This window comes from Marmota marmota, unplaced genomic scaffold (genome assembly GCF_001458135.2).
Source record: "Marmota marmota marmota unplaced genomic scaffold, marMar, whole genome shotgun sequence".
NCBI classification, from domain to species: domain Eukaryota; kingdom Metazoa; phylum Chordata; class Mammalia; order Rodentia; family Sciuridae; genus Marmota; species Marmota marmota.
The window spans coordinates 1,723,970-1,743,056 of record NW_026000016.1 but is presented as its reverse complement, the minus strand read 5'-3'; the positions used below and the strand labels follow the sequence as shown (position 1 = coordinate 1,743,056).

General features: G+C 33.8%; 1 protein-coding gene across 1 annotated transcript; it reads right to left on the bottom strand.

The window, feature by feature from the left end:
- Nucleotides 1-3,735: 3,735 nt before the first annotated feature.
- On the bottom strand, nucleotides 3,736-13,765 carry Hacd1 (3-hydroxyacyl-CoA dehydratase 1). Its single transcript, XM_015483283.2, has 6 exons — nucleotides 13,128-13,765; nucleotides 12,936-12,954; nucleotides 12,770-12,858; nucleotides 9,552-9,673; nucleotides 5,093-5,271; nucleotides 3,736-3,912 (listed from the first exon to the last, which is right to left on the bottom strand). Exons 1-6 carry the CDS (start codon nucleotides 13,221-13,223, stop codon nucleotides 3,830-3,832), a joined length of 588 nt encoding a protein of 195 aa, XP_015338769.2. The 5' UTR covers nucleotides 13,224-13,765; the 3' UTR covers nucleotides 3,736-3,829.
- Between the last annotated feature and the right edge of the window lie 5,322 nt (nucleotides 13,766-19,087).

Below are 19,087 nucleotides of genomic sequence, written 5' to 3'. Positions count from 1 at the left end.
CAGCAATCTCAATCTTGCATTATATATAATTTCAGCAAGACACAATAACATGGTAAGAGTGTACAGCAATGTAGAACCAAATGTAGTTAAAATTTTTTAAGCAAAATCAAAGTACATTAATTAATCACAGTCTAATCTAGTGGCATAAAAGTCAATATAAAGGTAGAGTTAATAATATGCCTGGAAACTGTGTATGTATAAAGAATTTAGTGCTTTTTAAGCACTAAAAAACAGATATTGATCTTCATGTATCTCAGCACAGGCATACTAATCTGGTTAAAAAAAATCCTCATGTCTCATTTCACAAACAAACTCCTATAAATTAGAACAAAAACTTACTATTATTAAAATACCTAGGTATTGGAGCTGGGGTTGTAGCTCAGTGGTTGATCACTTACCTCACACGTGTTAGGCACTGGGTTCGATCTTCAGCATCACATAAAAAAATAAATAAATAAAACAAAGCTATTGTGTCCATCTATAACTAAAATATTTTTTATTACCTAGGTATTACTATAAAACCAAAATATTTTTTAAAATTCTACAACATCAAAGTCAGATAATGTCCTTGCTTGTTCTTAGAAAATACACACTTAGAAAACGTGGGAATTATGTTTTCAACTTGCTCTCAAATAGTTCACAACATAGTTTGGAGAGAGAGCGAGAGAATGCTATATATAGCAAATATGCGAAGTGGTGGGGGAATTCAAGCAAAGTTCACTTCATAAAGGCTTTACTATTTTTGCAACTTTCTTATGTTTAAAATTATTTCAAAACAAAAAGTGAAAAAAAACAACAAAAAAAAAACTTGTAACTGAAACACTAAAAACCTAAGATTTTAGAATATATTTTTTTAAGCTTCACATCTACAGGAATCACTTACGTCTACTTAAATATCTTATAAATTTAGACTAAAATATGAACAAACTGAATTTTTCATTCAATTCAATGCCTTCATATTAGAAACTACAAAGCTATGTTGCTTTTTTCTCTCCACTCTGTGTGATCCAAATCTATATGAGTAAGAAAGAGAAATGCCTGTAAGTTTGCATATTTATTTGAAATCTTTTTCAGATGTTGCTTTTTAGAGTTTTTTTTCCTTCTATGATCCCTTAATAATTTCTCAGTCTCATAATTTTTAATTGATTTTAGGTTGATTTGTGGTTCTAAGCCAGAATAGTGTCTATTTAGTGTTATCCAGATACACATGTAATAAGAACCCCATCACCTCATACTATCAACACATTGTATTTTGTTAAAAGCATTAATAATTATTTTGCAATATGATTTGCTAACTAATGTAACCTGGTAATTATATAAAGGTTTACTGTGTAGGGTAGAGGAGAGAAGATCGGAGGAAGATGTTAATTTCCTACAAAGGTAGCTGGCATACAGTAGGCACAAAATAAATATTTGTGTGTGTGTGAAGGATTATTGAAAGATTTTATATTGCTTACAATATATCACAAGAAACCATGAGATTCCAGAAAGATGATTAAAAATCTAAGCATGCAAAAAAAAAACAAAAAAAAAACCACGCTTCTAAAATCTACAGATGCCAAGTAACAAAGAAAGGATTTTGGTTGAAATTATTTTCTTACATTTATTTTGGCATGCTTTTTTGTAGGTTAAAATTATCAGGGATGCACTATATTAATATCAAATTAAAATATTAGAACATTTCAAAAATTGCACAATACAATATATCAAGCTGTAGGCTATGAAAAACTAAAAAACAGATTTTAGCAAATACCATCACCAAATACAATTGAAAGTTGCTAGTATCAAAATTTTGACATGTTTTCCTAATGCCACAGTCTACAGAAAATTGAATTCAAATTCTATTTGATTCAAGTCCTGATTTGATGATTGAAAGTTGTGAGGATTGGGAGAAATTCAAAGGATATGCCATCATAGGAAACAATGCAAAGGAATTTCAAATACTTTTTCTTTTTAAAATCCAACTACCATTTAGCATTTTATCTTCTACACAAATGACAATTTAGAATTGGCTGACTATAGAAGATAACAAACTAAATCTAATATTTAGTTCAGATATGTTTTAAGCATATTAACATAGGTCACCAAATGGTTTCATGAATTTTCACTTTTATTAGTTAATCACAATTCCTACTTCAAGATATTCCACAACTTAAGGGGGAAATGTATTATAATTGTTTGGGGAGTACAGGTGAATCAGTATAAATTTTAGGAGTCCGACTTAAAATATTTTTCAAAAGACAAGCATTTCATAAAATGAACACATGAATCTCTTAAGTTACTAAATGGGGGAAAATGAAAAATTCTTCCATATAAAAATTGAAGATGAAAACTCATCAAGCAGTATAAGACCAGAATGAACAGTAGCATGTTGAGACTTAGTAAACTAATATGTACTGCTCATCCCATTCAGCTGCAGAGGAAACATTATAATGTAATGTAACAAAAGAAATAGCACCTTTGAAAAATCAAGTTATTTAAAATAAGTTTGCAAAAACTATTCTGAACTCCAAATTCTACATGAAAAAAAAAATTGTTTAGGAGACAGTAACACACAATCAAGCTATTTTGAGAAGTCTAATGTTACGTGTGGATTGTAAATGTAAACAATATAGAATATTAAAGCTAAAACTACATCTAGATATCCACAGTATGTAAAAAAATTCCTTTTCTTTTAGAGACACATTTATTTCCTCTAAACTTGGGTCAGTAAATCTGCATACTATAATATGAGGGAAAACTTTCAAAGGACCTACTTAAGAAGTGAAACAGTAGTAAAGTATCTCAATGTATCTTTTCATTAAACATGAAGACAAGAGCTTTATTACAAGACTTTATGCTATTCAGTGGAATTCAGAATAAAGTGAGTCTGTTTCAGATCATAATTGGTAACTGAATCATGTAAGTACCACCAGGGATCTTCAGAACATGATTTTTATAAGATAATTCCACGGGATAAAGCAGCCTTTCTCAATCAGAGATCTGGGTACATCATGATCAGACATGTTTTCCTACCAGGGGGACAAAGTATATACTTACTTTTTCCTAACCTCTTAAAATCCTTCTAGTTGAAAAAGTCTTTTAGAGGTTCATTCAAATAATTTTTAAAAATGCTTAATAAGCAATCTCAATGGCCTAGAAATATTTTCAAAGACATTTCCTAGGGCTGGGGATGTAGCTCAGTGGTAGAGCACTTGCTCAGCATGTATGAGGCCCCCGGTTCTATCCCCAACATTGCAGAAAAAGAAATTATCAAACTGTGATATCTACTTGAATATTTTTGATTTTCACACTGTTACATCAAAATTCTTACCATAGTAAATGATGTTCCCACTTGAAAATGTTGTTATTAATCACAAATCCTTACTCATAACTTGAAAAAATAGATTATGGGTTCCAATATATTCTTAATAGTTATTATAATTTTGTATCTACCTTCATTTATAAATACTGCACAAATGTCACTGTAGGTGTCTTAACGTTATATCATTAAACTAATTTGTAGAGATTTATTTTAAAAGCATTGAGCATAAGTTGCAAAAAAAAATTAGTAAAATAAAAATATCCCTGCCCCCAGGTAATACACCCAGTTATTTTCTAAATGATCAACATCTACCCAGGAACTCATAATAACTATACAGTTCTTCTAAAAAATGGACTTGGCACAATATGAAGACAAATATTGGCAAACACCATTAGTCTCAGATATATTTTAAGAAACAATAATACATTCCATGATATTTCATGAAGTTCTTTATTCTTGTTATTAAAACTTGGACTCAAGTAATCCTGGTTATTCTGGAAAAAGCACCTTGTTTGTAGGGATCATTTAATCATCCTTTTCTACAATCACCTCTCCATGAAGCACCTTTCTTCTTTGACGTAACATATGAAAATAGAGTTGTGGAAACACTTAATTGAAAAAAGAAAACAAAGAAAGATAAGCTATTGCTTTAAATTGTTTATGCCTGAAACCTGTTAAATGTGGCAGTGTTTGGAATAAAGCACAGTGTATATTATTGCTAACCCCCAAACATATTATGAAGCTCTAGATCCAAACATTTTAATGCAATAAACTTTTGAGAATGTTTTTGTTTGTTCTGTGTTTAGAAAACTTAAACACCTTGAGAAATACCCCTTCCTAATGATCAGGAGGAACAAGTCTGAATTTAGAATTCAGTAACACTTTGAAAAGTCATGCAGGCTCTGCTGCAGCTCAAGCCATGTTACCATTAACTGGGTACTGGGGAAAGCAAGGGGGTGACAGTGCAGGAATACCTTCCTGAGCCCTCCTGAACTGGCTTGCATGGAAAAATCGGATACAGAGTTAGGTGAAATGCTAGAAGACAACACTCAAGTACCTTCTGATTTTGGAAAAACTTCAAAGGTGGAGAGAGACCTCAAGGTATTGCCTAAGTTTTATGCACACCCCTTTAGGTGATATTCTATGGACTTTCATTTCCTCTCTTCCCGCACTTACATCAGTCTATCATTTCACTGAGAAAAGGTACATAACAACCTTGCCTTTTCTCTTCTATTTCCTGCTAATGACTAGCAAAATCTGATCTAAAAATAGATCTTATTAGTATTTAAATAAATGTTTAAAGTCTTACCAATTTATTTCAACTACTGAAACATAATGAGAGGCTAGTGAAGAGGCTGAATTATTGAAAATATTTAAAGAAATATTTACTGTTTTCTAGTACACAGAGCAACACAAATCAGACTAAAAAGTACTCCTAGATGATTTTTCCAAGTATGCTTAATGAACAGATACAAATGATTTTAAATTCCAAATGTTTACAAACAGCATACTTTTCAAATGTTTTTCTTTTTCTTTAGAAAAATTTATTGTACAAAGCACATCTATTTTTAACTGATTCTGAAAAAGCAATTACTGTGTATTAATTTACTTACCTTTTTCCTCATAGCCAGTTAAAAAGTCATTCCCCCTTCAATTATTCTAAGTTATAAACAAACATGGTACTGAGCAATTTTAATGTATTTTGAGCAGTCATTAGGTTATTATGACACCTTTCTAAAATTCTGCATAGCATGTGTTAAACACAAGTACTAATAAATATATACTTACATGGTATATATGAGGCCATGGTTATGAGAAGAAAATAATAGTAGTCAAAAGAGACATTGTATTTGTTAGGAAGTCTTATTGAAAACATTCCTGTTTTCTTCACATACGGCAGGGCAGCATATATTGTAAGAAGTTCACCAGCAACTCCAACAGGGTATAAGATGATAAAAAAATTATACCTGGAGAAAGGAAAAAAACCTCAGAGAATTATTTTCCTGGAATCACTTTGGATTTTATAACATGAGACTTTCAAAATGAATGCATTTAAACATTGAGACTCTCCTACAATAACCTCACATAAGTAGGTCCATTTTTTTGCTTTAATCATTTACTCACTAACTATCCCTCCTTTTTTTTCTAATGGCAGTTTTCATTCTAAATGGCTAGATCTTCTTAGTAAAATAAGAAGCGAACTTACTTCACTGTATTGAAATAGTTTTATACATTTAAAGTTTTGGGTTTTTTGAGACAGGGTCATGCTATGTTGCCCTGCTTGGTCTTAAACTCCTGTGGTTAAATGGCTCAGCTGGCCTCTGCCACCGGGGTAGTTAGGACGATAGGTGTGCTCCCCTGTGGCTCACTACTTGTTTCTTAACACAGTCTTTTAATTATTGTAAAGGTGTGTTCTTTGGTGCATGGGATCATAAGGGACTGCTTTTTTGCCCCCTATGACTGGGCTGTTTATTTAGTGATCAAATGTTCAGTGGTTAAAAACGCTGGTTTTGATCCTAGTGTATCTAAACCTTAGAATGTCCACAGCAGTTATCCTTAAAAGGTATTTTTAAAACTAATTACTACTATAGAACTAACAATTCTACATAAGACATCAGTTAACTACTAAGGAGTGTGTTGTCTCAAACTGCTCTCAGAATAAAAGAAGACAAATTACTATGTATTCAAAGAAATATACAGTTCTTTTGCTTAAAAATAGAGCTGGAAATTTCTATTCAAACTCCAAAATCACCACTAGTTCATCTGGCCCCTGGCAAGGTCTCTAGCCCAGAGAGGGCCAGGCCTTGTTTATGAGGGGAACACCCGGTTTTCTCCTGGTCTCACACAGGAAGAGCCTAGGGGTTCCAAAACAATGACACTTCCTCACTAAAGAAAATTACTTTTCTCCAAGTTATTCATTATACAGCAGTTACCATCGAAAAGTAAGGTCAAAATGTTGATGGAAAAAGAAATCAAGTCAATCTGTGTCTTATTTAATCACTGCTGGCATTTGGAAACATTTATAGAAGTTAAATTTGATGGTTGAAGCAGCTTGGAGACAACTTAAAAATCACCCGATTCCTCTGGACCACAAATCTATGAGGATAAGTGATGCTCGAAAGAACAACACAATTATTTGCCAAAATGAATTAATGGTGAAAGAAAAAAGATTCCCTTTCCTCTACCCATTTATTCTCTCCTTGGTTTTAACCCTGCTTTCTTACCAGTCTTGTATAGTTATCTGTGCAATATTTAAATCAATCTTTTCCTATCTCAAGTTAACAAAATTATGTAACTGAAAATTTTATATTCTTTTCACAAGGAAAAAAAAAACCCAAACTGATTGTTTTTTATTTTATGTGGCTCTCAAATGACTTTTTGGGTAACACTGTTTTTTAATAGAAAAAAAAAATTATCACTCCTAGAGTAAATTTCTTTAAAGCCTTAAAGACAGTGAAAATGTCTAATACAACTTATCTGACTCTACTTGTACTTTAAAAAAAAATTACATGTCACTAAGTTCTGAGGGTAGACTTACAGGAGATTTAACTATCCACATTCAGAAAGATCTAACACTTCCTTGAAGATTCCCAACTGTCACCTCAAATAGTTTAGAGGGAATGCACTTTTGAAATTAAAATGGAAGGGAATTTGAAAACATAACCCACTGTACAATTATCTATTCTGTGAAGTTTTCCAAGAACACCCTCAACACATAAGCAGAATCAAAATACATTTAAATTATGTCTGTAGGCCAAATAGGAAGCAATTTTTAAAGTGAAGTTTTATTTGAGAACAATAGCTTCCACATTTGAATTTAAAAACTATTATTATTTTAGATTACTGAAAGAGGTTGAAATATAATCAGACAGTGGAGATTTTTAAGATTTTTTTGGACAGGAAATGTAATTATGATTGTGATTAAATGACAAGGATTATGATAGCACATGCATTTCAAAGTTGAAAGATTTTACATTGCATCTTTTTTAACATTAAGGCAATTGACAAATCTTTTCTAAATAGAAAACTTAGGCACACAATGGCAGTTTTGTGCTTTTCTAGAAAAGCAAGACATGCAAATGCATTGCAAAAGGCACAGAGACAAACCATCAAAGACTAATGTGCATGACCTGAGGAAAATGCATAAGGTTCATTGTCACCTTCTTCAAACAAATTTTGTAAATATAGCCAATTAAAAGAGTCTATGCCATGAGTTAATATTTTTAAAGACACCAGAGGTCCCAAAGACTATCATGCAAAATGATATTGATATGCATTCTAAGTCCAACTACATTCAAAACTGCCAACCCTGTAAAAGGTTCAATCATTAAAAGTGGCTATACATTTATGTAGGACACTGATAAAATCAACCAGACATCTATAAACGGTAGAGCAACCTTCTTGTGACAGACAATATATTTAAACTAAAAATATAATCTTAAAGAATTTTATTATATGTAAAGTGGTAAATCACAAATGTCTAAAAAAGAATGTTTTTAAAAGTCTGAGAGACAATATAACAGAACATAATCCTTGATCAGATCAGTGGTCATTCTTGTATAGATGGATTTTAAAGCTATTTCCTTTTTTTAATTTATATATTCTAATTTATTATATTTGAACATGTATAATACATGAGCTATAAAAAAAGGTAATCAATTAAGAAAAAGTGTTAGGCTCTTATGAGGATCTGAAACTAACAAATATCAGAGTTTTTTAAAAAAAATAACAGAAATATAGCATTGGATATAGGATGTCAAAGCATTACTTATACTATCAGAAGACTGGAAACAATCTAAATTCCAACCATAGAGAACTGGTTCACTTAGAATGAGAATTGGTTCATTAGAATATTAAAGAAAGAGATCAAAATTTACCTGTACTGATTAAAAAAAAAAGAGAGAGCTCCAAGATATAAACAAAAACCAAGTATAGTATCACCCTACTTATGTTTTGAAAATTCACACCTGTGTTTTTATATTTTTTTTTCTAAAAAAGTCTGTGTAATTCTGGTTTTCCCTTCTAAAGGAAGCCTGTGGGCTGGGCAGGAACTGATCATGTTTATTCTATATACTTCTGAGCTTTTTACAATGAAAACATTACTTTTATTTACTACTATAATAAATCACTACTATAGATCTAATTATTCTACATAAGGCATCAGTTAACTACTACTGTCATACTCAGAGATGGGAGTACATCTTGCACTTACCACCTCCTGACTTATCATGAACCTATTAGTTTTGTAACTTTTTGTCTTCTTCATGAGACGATACCTCTGGTTGTGTCTGGTTCATAGCTGCGCATCAGGTGTGCAGCCAGCATACACCAGCTGTTATTATGTTATTACTACTATAAACACAACAAAGAGAATGGAATGGACAAATCTATACTGGTTTGTGATTTGGTCTCCAAAGAGCAGTTTTGTTTCTAAATATCTTTGTAAAATATTAGTTGCCCAAAGAATTCAAAAAGAACAGGAGCTGGGTGTGGTGGTACACACCTGTAATCCCAGTGACTGGGGAGGCTAAGGAAGGAGTATCACAAGTTTTGAGGCCAGTCTTAGTAACTTAATGAGACTCCGATTCAAATATAAAAAGGAATGGGGATGTGGCTCAGTGGCAGAGCAATCCTGGGTTCAATCCCCAAGTAGCCAAAAAAAAAAAAAAAGTTATTATCTTTTTAAGATAATATATTAAAAATTATATTTTTAAAGATAATTGGCTATATCTTTGTTTTTAGAACTACTAGTTTAGGATAGACATATTTGGAACCCCTAAAATATAACTTTGGTTCACATTCCTAATACAATTTCAAGAAAATGTCTGTCTCTACTATTTAGAACAAAAGAAAAAACAGGTACTGTTATATAAGAAGTTAAAAATTGTGGATGTCAGACTGAATATTAAAATGATTTAAATCAATCAGATAAAATACCACATATTTAGTACAGCTTTAATGTAATTCCAAAAGTACATATCATACTTTCAAAGAAAAATAAATGACTGGTTCTGAGATTACTTAAGGATTTATCTTGTTTCAATTTCACACAAAATGCATATTAACATGATTCACCTCTGATCATTAAATCAAGCTTCTAGAATACAAGTTATAACACTGCTAATAACCAGAACAACCGCATTCTGGCATCGTGAGCTGCAACACAAATTTTAATTCTCGGGTGTTAGCTCAGCACACAAAAAGCATGCACAGGATGGTAAAAAGCTAAACTGCAAGACATCGCCACCTGGCCCATTTAATGAAGTATGGCAAGTGGTCGAGAAGACTGAATGTGTAGAAGGAATAGCGAGTGATCTCAGTCACCGTCCACGACACCAGAAAAAGCACCACACTCTCCTCATTCTGGATCTGCAGAAGTACAGAGAAATCCAGTGTCGTTCAACCCTGAACTTACTTGTCAAAGAGAGATACATCTTAATTATTTTGATTATTTATTGTTTTTTTATTAAAATGGACTGGGTGGGGAAGGCAAATGCAACACAGAAAACTTAAGGCAGTTACCACTGTATAATTAGCTACTAACATGGAAGTTAAGTACATCCTACTCACAGGAATGGTCAACTATTTACTGATTTTTCTCCCTCATCCTTCACTCCAGCCAGTAACTCCAACCATCATCTCCTTGAAAGCAGAATGGCAACAATCGGACTCTCCAACATTCTATTAGTCATCCAGTCACACATCACACATATTCTACTATGATACGAACTCTGTAATCTGCCCCCCAGTCTTGGTCCTGATTACGACTATTTTAATTCAGCACCTTATCATTTCTTATCCAGACTACTGTGACCATCTCCTAAACAGTTTATCCTCTATTTTCCTCATGGATGAAAATTTTCTCTTAAAAACAAAACAAAGCAAACAAACAAACAAACAAAATCAGCTAAATCTTAATGATTTAAAAGCTTCACTGCTCCCCTGTTGCTAAATGGGGTAAAGGGATAAATCCTATAACCTTGAGCATGATATCTGGGGTTCCATACAATCTGAGCTCAGAAACCTGTCCAGCTTCATCTACAACCATGCAATCCTCCCACCTGCTTCTCATTGTGGTAACACTAAACTTTGTGTTATTTCCAGAATATATACTCTGAACATTTGGGTCCTTACACATTATTCCATCTGATTAGAATGTTAATCCTTATTGTTTCCCATAGAAAATCTTTCCTCATCAGCTAAAAGATTATACCCTCTGGAAAACTTTCCTAAGTCTCTCCTCGCACTTGAGCAGTTACTTGCTCACCTTCCTTGTGTTCACAGTATTTTGTTTGTATTTGTATATAACACAACACGTGCCAATCTGTATTAAAATTTCTTCTGGCTAATTCTTGTATATCTGTCTGTGTTCAACTTACATATCACTTTTTCACTTTATCACTCCCTAGAAAGGACTTGGTCCCTAGGTTATTGCAATGCAAACTGGGCTCTCGTTTTAAAGCACTTAACACTAATATAATTAAATAAGCATTTGTGTTACCACTTACTTATCTTCTCTCTTAATTTTGGGCTCCCTGAGATGGGAATCATATTTGTGTTATACCAGCCATATCCCATAGTGTCAGGCATTGAACAGCTGCAGTTAGTATCTGTTCCATGATTCAATGCTTGTTGAACTGCTGCCGCCCCCCGCCCCACTTCCCAATAGCCAGTACCTTGACAGCTTGTATTACCTTATTTATTTTTGTAAATGCAGAAATTAGAACTCTGCTAAGTATACCAAATGTGTTCAATAAATGTTGAATTAATTAAGAAGTGGCTGATAGGTGCCAATGGAAAACTATTATGGAACAAAAAGAAAAAGTAATACTAAGGGACAGATTCTCTGGATAAAAGGAAAGATCCTTTTTTTTTTTTCCCCCTCTTTGGAACTTGCCACTCCATAGCAGTGTTACTTTAATTTCTTCTCTCTCTAGTGCATATTGGCTTTCCTATCTTTGTCTTTCTTCTCCCTCCTTCTTCAGATCCTCTGTGGCCTGGAAGAGACAGTCTGGGCTGTCTTTTATTTTGATAATGTTGTTTTCCTGCTTTTAAGTTGGGAAGCAACCAGAATCAATGAAGAGGCTGCCTCTCCCTGCAGCATGTGCTCACAGCTATGGGTACGGTGGTTAGGGACTGGGTAGATCCAGAAAGTGGAGTGAAACACACCAGTCAAGAGGGACAACAGTGTGGAGTAGTAAAAAGGCGTAAGGTCAGAGATCTGTCCCCAAGCAGACAGGCGGCCAGCGAGGCTAAGAGGAAATGGAGAGGAGGTTAGGTGCCAGTCCCAAAGCACAGAGGAGACAAGAAAGGCATCTGCAGAATGGAAAGGAGGCCAGAGATCTGTCCTCAAGTAGACAGTAGGCTACCAGGGCTGTCAAGAAGGTCAGAGGGGTCGAGCAGGGAAATGTTTCCGTAGTAGGTTTAAAAAGCCCAGTGTCTTGACAGCATCGGCCTGGTATTTGTTTTGTCTAAAAAGACTTAAGCCATTAATTAGATTCAGTAATTAAGTCTGTCTCTTTTCATGCCTCCATAAATAATATTTTCCCTAAGTGTTTTGACCCTACCTTTTTTAAAGATTATGCTTTAATTGACAAATTAAAATGGCACGTATTTGGGCTGGGGCTGTAGTTCAGGGGTAGAGCGCTAGCCTAGTACGTGTGAGGTACTGGGTTTGATCCTTAGCACCACATAAAAATAAACAAAAGTAAAAAGATACTGTGTCCCTCTACAACTAAAAATATATATATTTTTTAAATTGCATATATTTACACTGTAAAACATGGTGTTTTAAAATACATAGACATTATGGAATGGCTAAAGCAAGCTAATTAACAAGTGTACTCCTTCCTAGATTTGGCATTTATTTGTGGTGAGAACACTGAAAACCTACTGTTAGAAATACCTTTTAATTAACACCATTTCCCATGTTGTGCAACAGATCTCTTGAACTTATTCCTCTTGCTTAACTGAGATTTTGTACCCTTTGATTATTTAAAAAAAAAACAAACTCACTTTTAATTTAGTCTTTTCCATTTGTTCAGACCCACTACATTTACTTTTTGAATGTGCAAGAATACTAATGCTAAATGAGAAAAAATAAACTGTTTATACTGACAACTTCAATTATAGAATCAAAGAGAATCACTTTAATAGAAAAAAAAAACTTCAGCAGAAAATTTTCACTTAGGTATCTGACAGAAGATGAATGTTAATTTTAAAAACCACTATAAACATCAGAGAAGAGTATATTGTGGGTAAAAATGTCAATAATTTGGTTGTTTATTTTTCAAAGTCAGTGTATCACAGCATGAAATCAACATAGAATGATACTTAAATTTAAATCCAATTCTTTTTTGCCTAAATATTCTGCTTTCTGAAATATGCAAATGTTAATATTTTAGACATCAATAAATGGAAAGCTTCACTGCAGGCTCAAGAACACAGCATGTTTATATTACTTACCGGTTTTATACTGTGAGTAATAAGCCACACCATAAAGATTCTTGAACTCACTTGGACCCCAGTCACAAGCACAGAAGTAGGCACAATTCCTTGAAGAGAAAAACAAGTCAACTATTGCCCTAAAGGCAAATCATAATGAAAAGATAAAATCAGAGCAAAAACTCACCAATTAAACAGTGGACTATCTGTAAGCAAATAAAAAAAAAATCAAAAGTCAATTATATAAAATAACTCCCCTTCAACACTGGTATTAAACCAATCTGTAGGTGGTAAGTAGCAAAATAAGACTGACACTGATCAACAAAAATATTTTCAAAAAATACTGCAACATAGAGAAATAGCACGATAGAAAACTTACCTCAAGCAAGGCAAATGTCTGGAAAAATTTAAGTGTCTTCTGAATACTTTTATATAAACCTCTGTGTGTTCCTTTTTCCATATAAAAACGTACCATGGCAATAGCCAGAACCAACCACCTAGAAAAAAAGTATTTTATAAAGTTCTATTAAATTCATACCACTGCATGTTCGGGCAGCATTATCCACAACAGTTATAAAGCAGAAGCAACCCAAATGTCCATCAATGACTGAATGGATAAGCCATGGTCTATCCACACAATGGAATATTATTCAGCCTTAAAAAGGAAGGAAACTCTGACAAATGCCATGATGTGGATGAACTACAAAGAAACAAGTAAAATAAGCTAGGGGCACAGACAATGTTAATGGCTGCATAACAATGTGAATATACTTAATGCCACTGAGATGCACATTTTAAAAAGGTAAGATGGTAAATGTTATGCATATTTTACCATAATTTTTTTATTTGTTCTAATTATACATGACAGAAGAATGCACTTTGACATATCATACATAAATGGAGCATAACTTTCTTCTGGTTGCACATGATGTAGAATCACACTGGTCACATAATCATCTATGCACATAGAGTATTAATGTCCAATTCATTCTGTTATCCTTTCTACCTCCATACCCCCGCCCCTCCCTTCATTCCTCTCTGCCTAATTCAAAGTAACTCTATTCTTCTCTAGCCCCACGCCCCATGCTTATTGTGAATTAGTATCTCCATATCAGAGAAAACATTCAGCTTTTGGTTTTTTGGGATTGGCTTATTTTGCTTAGCATGATAGTCTCCAGCTCCATCCATTCACTGGCAAATGCCATCATTTCATTCTTCTTTAAGGCTGAATAATATTCCATGTGTATCTACACCACATTTTCTTTACCCATTCAGCTACCAAAGGACACCTAAGTTGGTTCCATAGTTTAGCTATTGTAAGTTGAGCTACTATAAATATTGATGTGGCTGGATCTCTGTAGTATGCTGTTTTTAAGTCCTTTGGGTATGGACAAAAAAGTGGGATAGCTGGGTCAAATGGTGGTTCCATTCTAAGTTTTATAAGGAATCTCCATACTGCTTTCCAGAGTGGTTGCACCAATTTGCAGTTCTACCAGCAATGTACGAGTGTGCCTTTTCCCCCCACAACCTCACCAACACTTATTGTGCTTATATTGCTGATAGCTGCCATTATGACTGGAGTGAGATGAAATCTTAAAGTAGTTTTGAGGGGCTGGGGCTGGGGCTCAGTGGAAGAGTGCTCGTCTAACACGTGTGAGGCCCTGGGTTCGATCCTCAGCACCATATATAAATAAAATAAAGGCACTGTGTCAACAACAACAACAACAACAAATATATATATATATATATATTTTAAAAAAGTAGTTTTGATTTGCATTTCTCTAATTGCTAGAGATGATGAACACTTTTTCATATATTTATTAATCAATTGTATTTCTTCTTCAATCAATACAAAAGCAGAAAAGGCATTATTATATTGATTCTGCAAGGGCAGGAAGAGAACACAAGAGACCAACCAGAGAAGACACTGTCCAGTTTATTTCTGGACTCAGAAAATAGTTTTATGTACCAAAAATGACACTATCATTTAGAAGTTAATAAAATTATGTGAAGGTGTCATGAGGTAAAAATCTGTCAAAAGCTGCACTTGTGTGTATAAATACATATTTTATGCAACTATGTAATATATACGGGTATAAGTAGAAATCTTGAATAAGAATCATCAATTACTATTTACATAATTTTCACAGAATAAAAATAGATGCTATACCACAGAAAGGATAGACAGAAAATCAGACATGGTCTACCTTCAAAACTTTAATTTAAGAAACCCCCCAAAATACATTAACCCTCACTTTTCAGCTTACCTTCATATATTAAATACAGATTCTGTTCCACGAATTAATTGTACTTAAAATATACGCCACACTCTGGCCATTAGCTTTCTCATACTGCTTCTCACTCTTGCTTGAGTAACCAATGAGAAGTAATTTTTTTCAGAGTTTCCCTTACAAACACTAAAGCATGCTGAAACTGAAAAAAGTTGCCTCATTTTCCCTGTTTCAAAAGTCTGAATAACACACCCATGGAAATGAGGAGTTAGCCCAGTCTGGTAGATCAGTCTTCAAAGCATCCAGTTGAGTGGTTTCACAAATTATGAAATTATACAGTTTTAAGTTTTTAACTAAACAACCCTCATGCCATGGACAGACAGCTTTAAAAGTTTCCTGCAAAGAAATCAGTGGTTGAATGGAGTGAAGACACAACTCAACAGAACAGTAAGAACACGGCGGGATGACACTCCCACTCCTAGAATTCCTCCTTAGCATATACCCAAGTAAGAGCAATGACTTTCTTATCAGATACAATAGGAAGTAAATGAAATGATCAGACATCTGAAATGCAGAAATATTGATAACAACAATAATAATAAGCATATCTTAGATTGCTTTCTATGTTCTAGACACTGTTACATATTCACACTTAATTTTATAATAACCCTATCAGGTATTATCCTATTTTACTGCTGAGGACACACAATCAGTTTGCTTGGACCTAAAACCACCAGAGGCTAAAACCATCAGAGGCTCTGCTTCTAAACACTATGTTGCACTGATCTGATTCTATACCCTTAGATAGAAGCTGATCATAGTAATTCATACTTAAATTCATACTACTGATACATCATGAAAATCATATGGGGGGAGTCTAGGCTCAAATATTTTAACTCATAGTAGTCTGCTTTCCAAAAGAGTTTGAAAACCGCTCTTTCTGATGAGATAATCATCATCCAGAGACATTTAAGTTACTGACCCTAAGCCTTAGATTAAGTTCACCAACAAGGCTTCACTAGAACCTCTGAGGTTTCCAAACCGCCAGTTTTATTCTTTTTCCACTATACAACTGCTTCACTGAATTCCACTCTTAGATTCTTCTCGTGTGAATATCAACATCAAATTCAATGATGGGCTAATCATAGAATGCTAACCTGGATGTTTTAGGTACCTTTCAGGCTTAAAATGTTAGGAGTTCATTAACCACAATCCCAAGTCCCTATGCTTCTGATAAGAAAACAAAAAGCTCAATGAGCTTAATAAACTTAAACATTTTCCCATACCTTTGTCTTTGTTTAGGCAAACTCAACTCAGATGTCTATAAAATATAAATCTGAGCTATAACTATTAATTAAAAATTAATCTGAGATATAATTTTTCCACTATACAACTGCTTCACTTAGCATAAGAATTATGGTAAGTGAAAGAATTCACTGAAGAATAAATTTAAATGGCAAGTTTTCCAAATTTTTAATAGCATTATGCAAAAAAAAAAAAAAAAAACAACCCATGGATTCTAATGAAAAGTTTTACTGTTGTTCCATAGGTGGCAGTATTCTACCAATAAGTATAGCAGTCGCTACATTGTTCAAAATAAATGAATATACTCTAGGGTTCAAAAGAGTCACTGAACCATCTATTCTAACTGCTTCTCTCTTTTTCAGTAAATAAGGCCACGATCTACTCTAAACTAATTAGAACTCATATCCTAAATGCCCCCATCAAAAGAAATGACAAAGTTTTTCTAAGGATCCTACATTTAACTAACTTTGGACGTCCTTCATCCATCAGTTCAGTCATTTAATAAAACAAAAAAATTGAAAAGTAACTACAATTTCTGACACTATAAATCATTTTTGGGGATGTTCTGTTCTGTTTTGTTTGTAAATATGTCACAGCTATTGATTATCTGAACCCAAATAGAGGCAATCAATCAGCCCTTGGTAAAACAGAATCTCTTTGGCAAAAAACAAATAAGTTCAATATAAAGATTTCTTCCTTGCTAAATTCATTTATTTATTCATTCATCTTTCAGATTCAACATTTCTTGCTAAGCTGGCACTGAGCTAGATGCTAGGGAACTAGAGATATATATAAGACATAGTTTTTGTTTGGGGGAACTATTAAATTAGTAAGTGAAGATAACAGAATAGTGCTATCACAAGAAAAATGTGGCATAACTTACACAACACAGAGGCCTCCTTCTCAAGCCACTATGGCTACAATGACCCTCAGGGGCCTATTGAAGGGGCACCTCTTTCTTCCAGCTATCTTCCAGGGCTTCTTTTTCTTTTGAGATTTCTTGGAGACTGACCACCTGTTCCCTGAAAAACTTAGTTACCTATACTTATATCTCCTTTAAAAAAAAATCCAACATTCTGTAAGCAGTTTCAAACATATAGGGAAAGGTAGAGAATGGTATAATAAACCCCTTCATGTGCCCATGATGCAGCTTCAACAGTTAATATCCTATGGAAAATCCTGTTTCATCCAAATCTCTACTTCTTTCTCTTCCCTGATTATTTTGAATCAGATATCCAATATCCAATGATTTATAAATGTTTCATTATGTATCTCTAAAATGATTTTGGGGGAGGTAACATGTTTTGAATCCAGGGGTATTTAACCACTGAGCCACATTCCCAGCCTTTTTTATATTTTATTGAGATAAGTTCTCATTAAGTTGCATAGGGCCTTGCTAAATTGCTGAGGCTGGATTTGAACTTGTAATCCTTCTGCCTCAGCCTCCTGACCACTGGGGTTATACGCGTGTGCCACCCATGCCCAGCAGTGATATGATTATTTTAATAGGCAAAGCTATAATACCACTATATCCGATGTTAAAAAAATCAATGTCATAAAATATTAAGACAAGCTATAATTTTGATTGTTTCATAATCTTTTAAAATCATGACTGAAATAGGATTCATATACTGTAATTATTGGTAAGTCTCTCATGACTCCCTCAATAGGTTTCCCCCCTACATCTTGCCTTCCCTCTATCTCTTTTGCAGTTTATCTGTGAAACACTGGGTGGTTGTTCCTGAAGAGTTACTCGCAGTCTGGATTTTGCTAATTGGATACCCACGTGTCATTTTATTATGTTCTGTCCCTGTATTTCCTGTAAATTGGTAGGTAGTTACCTTGATCAGATTCATGTTTGATCCTCTGGCAAGGCTTTCAAAGGTTGTTTTGATACTTCTATAAGGAGCACATAATTTCTTAATGTTCCTCTTTTTTCTTGTGATGGTAGCAGTTATTGATGTGCATTACCTAGATCCATCATTTCAACAGTTTTTGAAATATGATATTCTAATTTGTCATATCTTCTATATTTCTCCTTTAAAGCAATCCTTTGGAGGAATGTATGAAAAATGGTCTTCACTTTCACACATCTTTACTTTCATACATTGTTCATTAACATCCCTAAACTGCCTTTAGTACACTAAATCTGTACTTTCTTTTGCAGCCAACATATGAATGTTTCCACTGAGAGCACACAGGCACTCATGCCAATAAAAAGTTCAGCCCAAAGGTTTAGAAAAAAAAAAAAGTCTGATAAGCTGGACTCAATTATGATTTAGACCATTTGCTCTTTGAGAAGCACAGCTAAGTAAATGAAAGTCAAGTCACAACTCAGAGAAAATACTTGCAAATCACCTGTCTGGCAAGGACCTAAGTCTAGACTATATGAAGAAATCTCAAAAATCAGCTGAGGAAACCAAACAATGCATTAAAGAAAAAAACTGGCAAAATATGTGAACAGATACTAATACCCAAGAAGACATACAAATAGCAAGTAAGCACTTGAAAAGATATGCAGTATCATTAGTCACTAAGAAAATGAAAGCTAAAACCACAGGGAGACAATATACTTACTAGATGTCTAAAGTCACCATGACGGGCCATACCAAATGCTGGCAAGGATGTACAGCAACTGCAAGTCTTATTCATTGCCCAAAGGAAGGTAAAAATGGTGCAACTCCCACGGAAAACAGTTCTGCAGTTGCTTAAGAAATTAAACTTGGGACTATTACATGACACAGTCACTCCACTTACAGGTATTCATCCAAGAAAAATAAAAGCATATGTTCATATACTGACT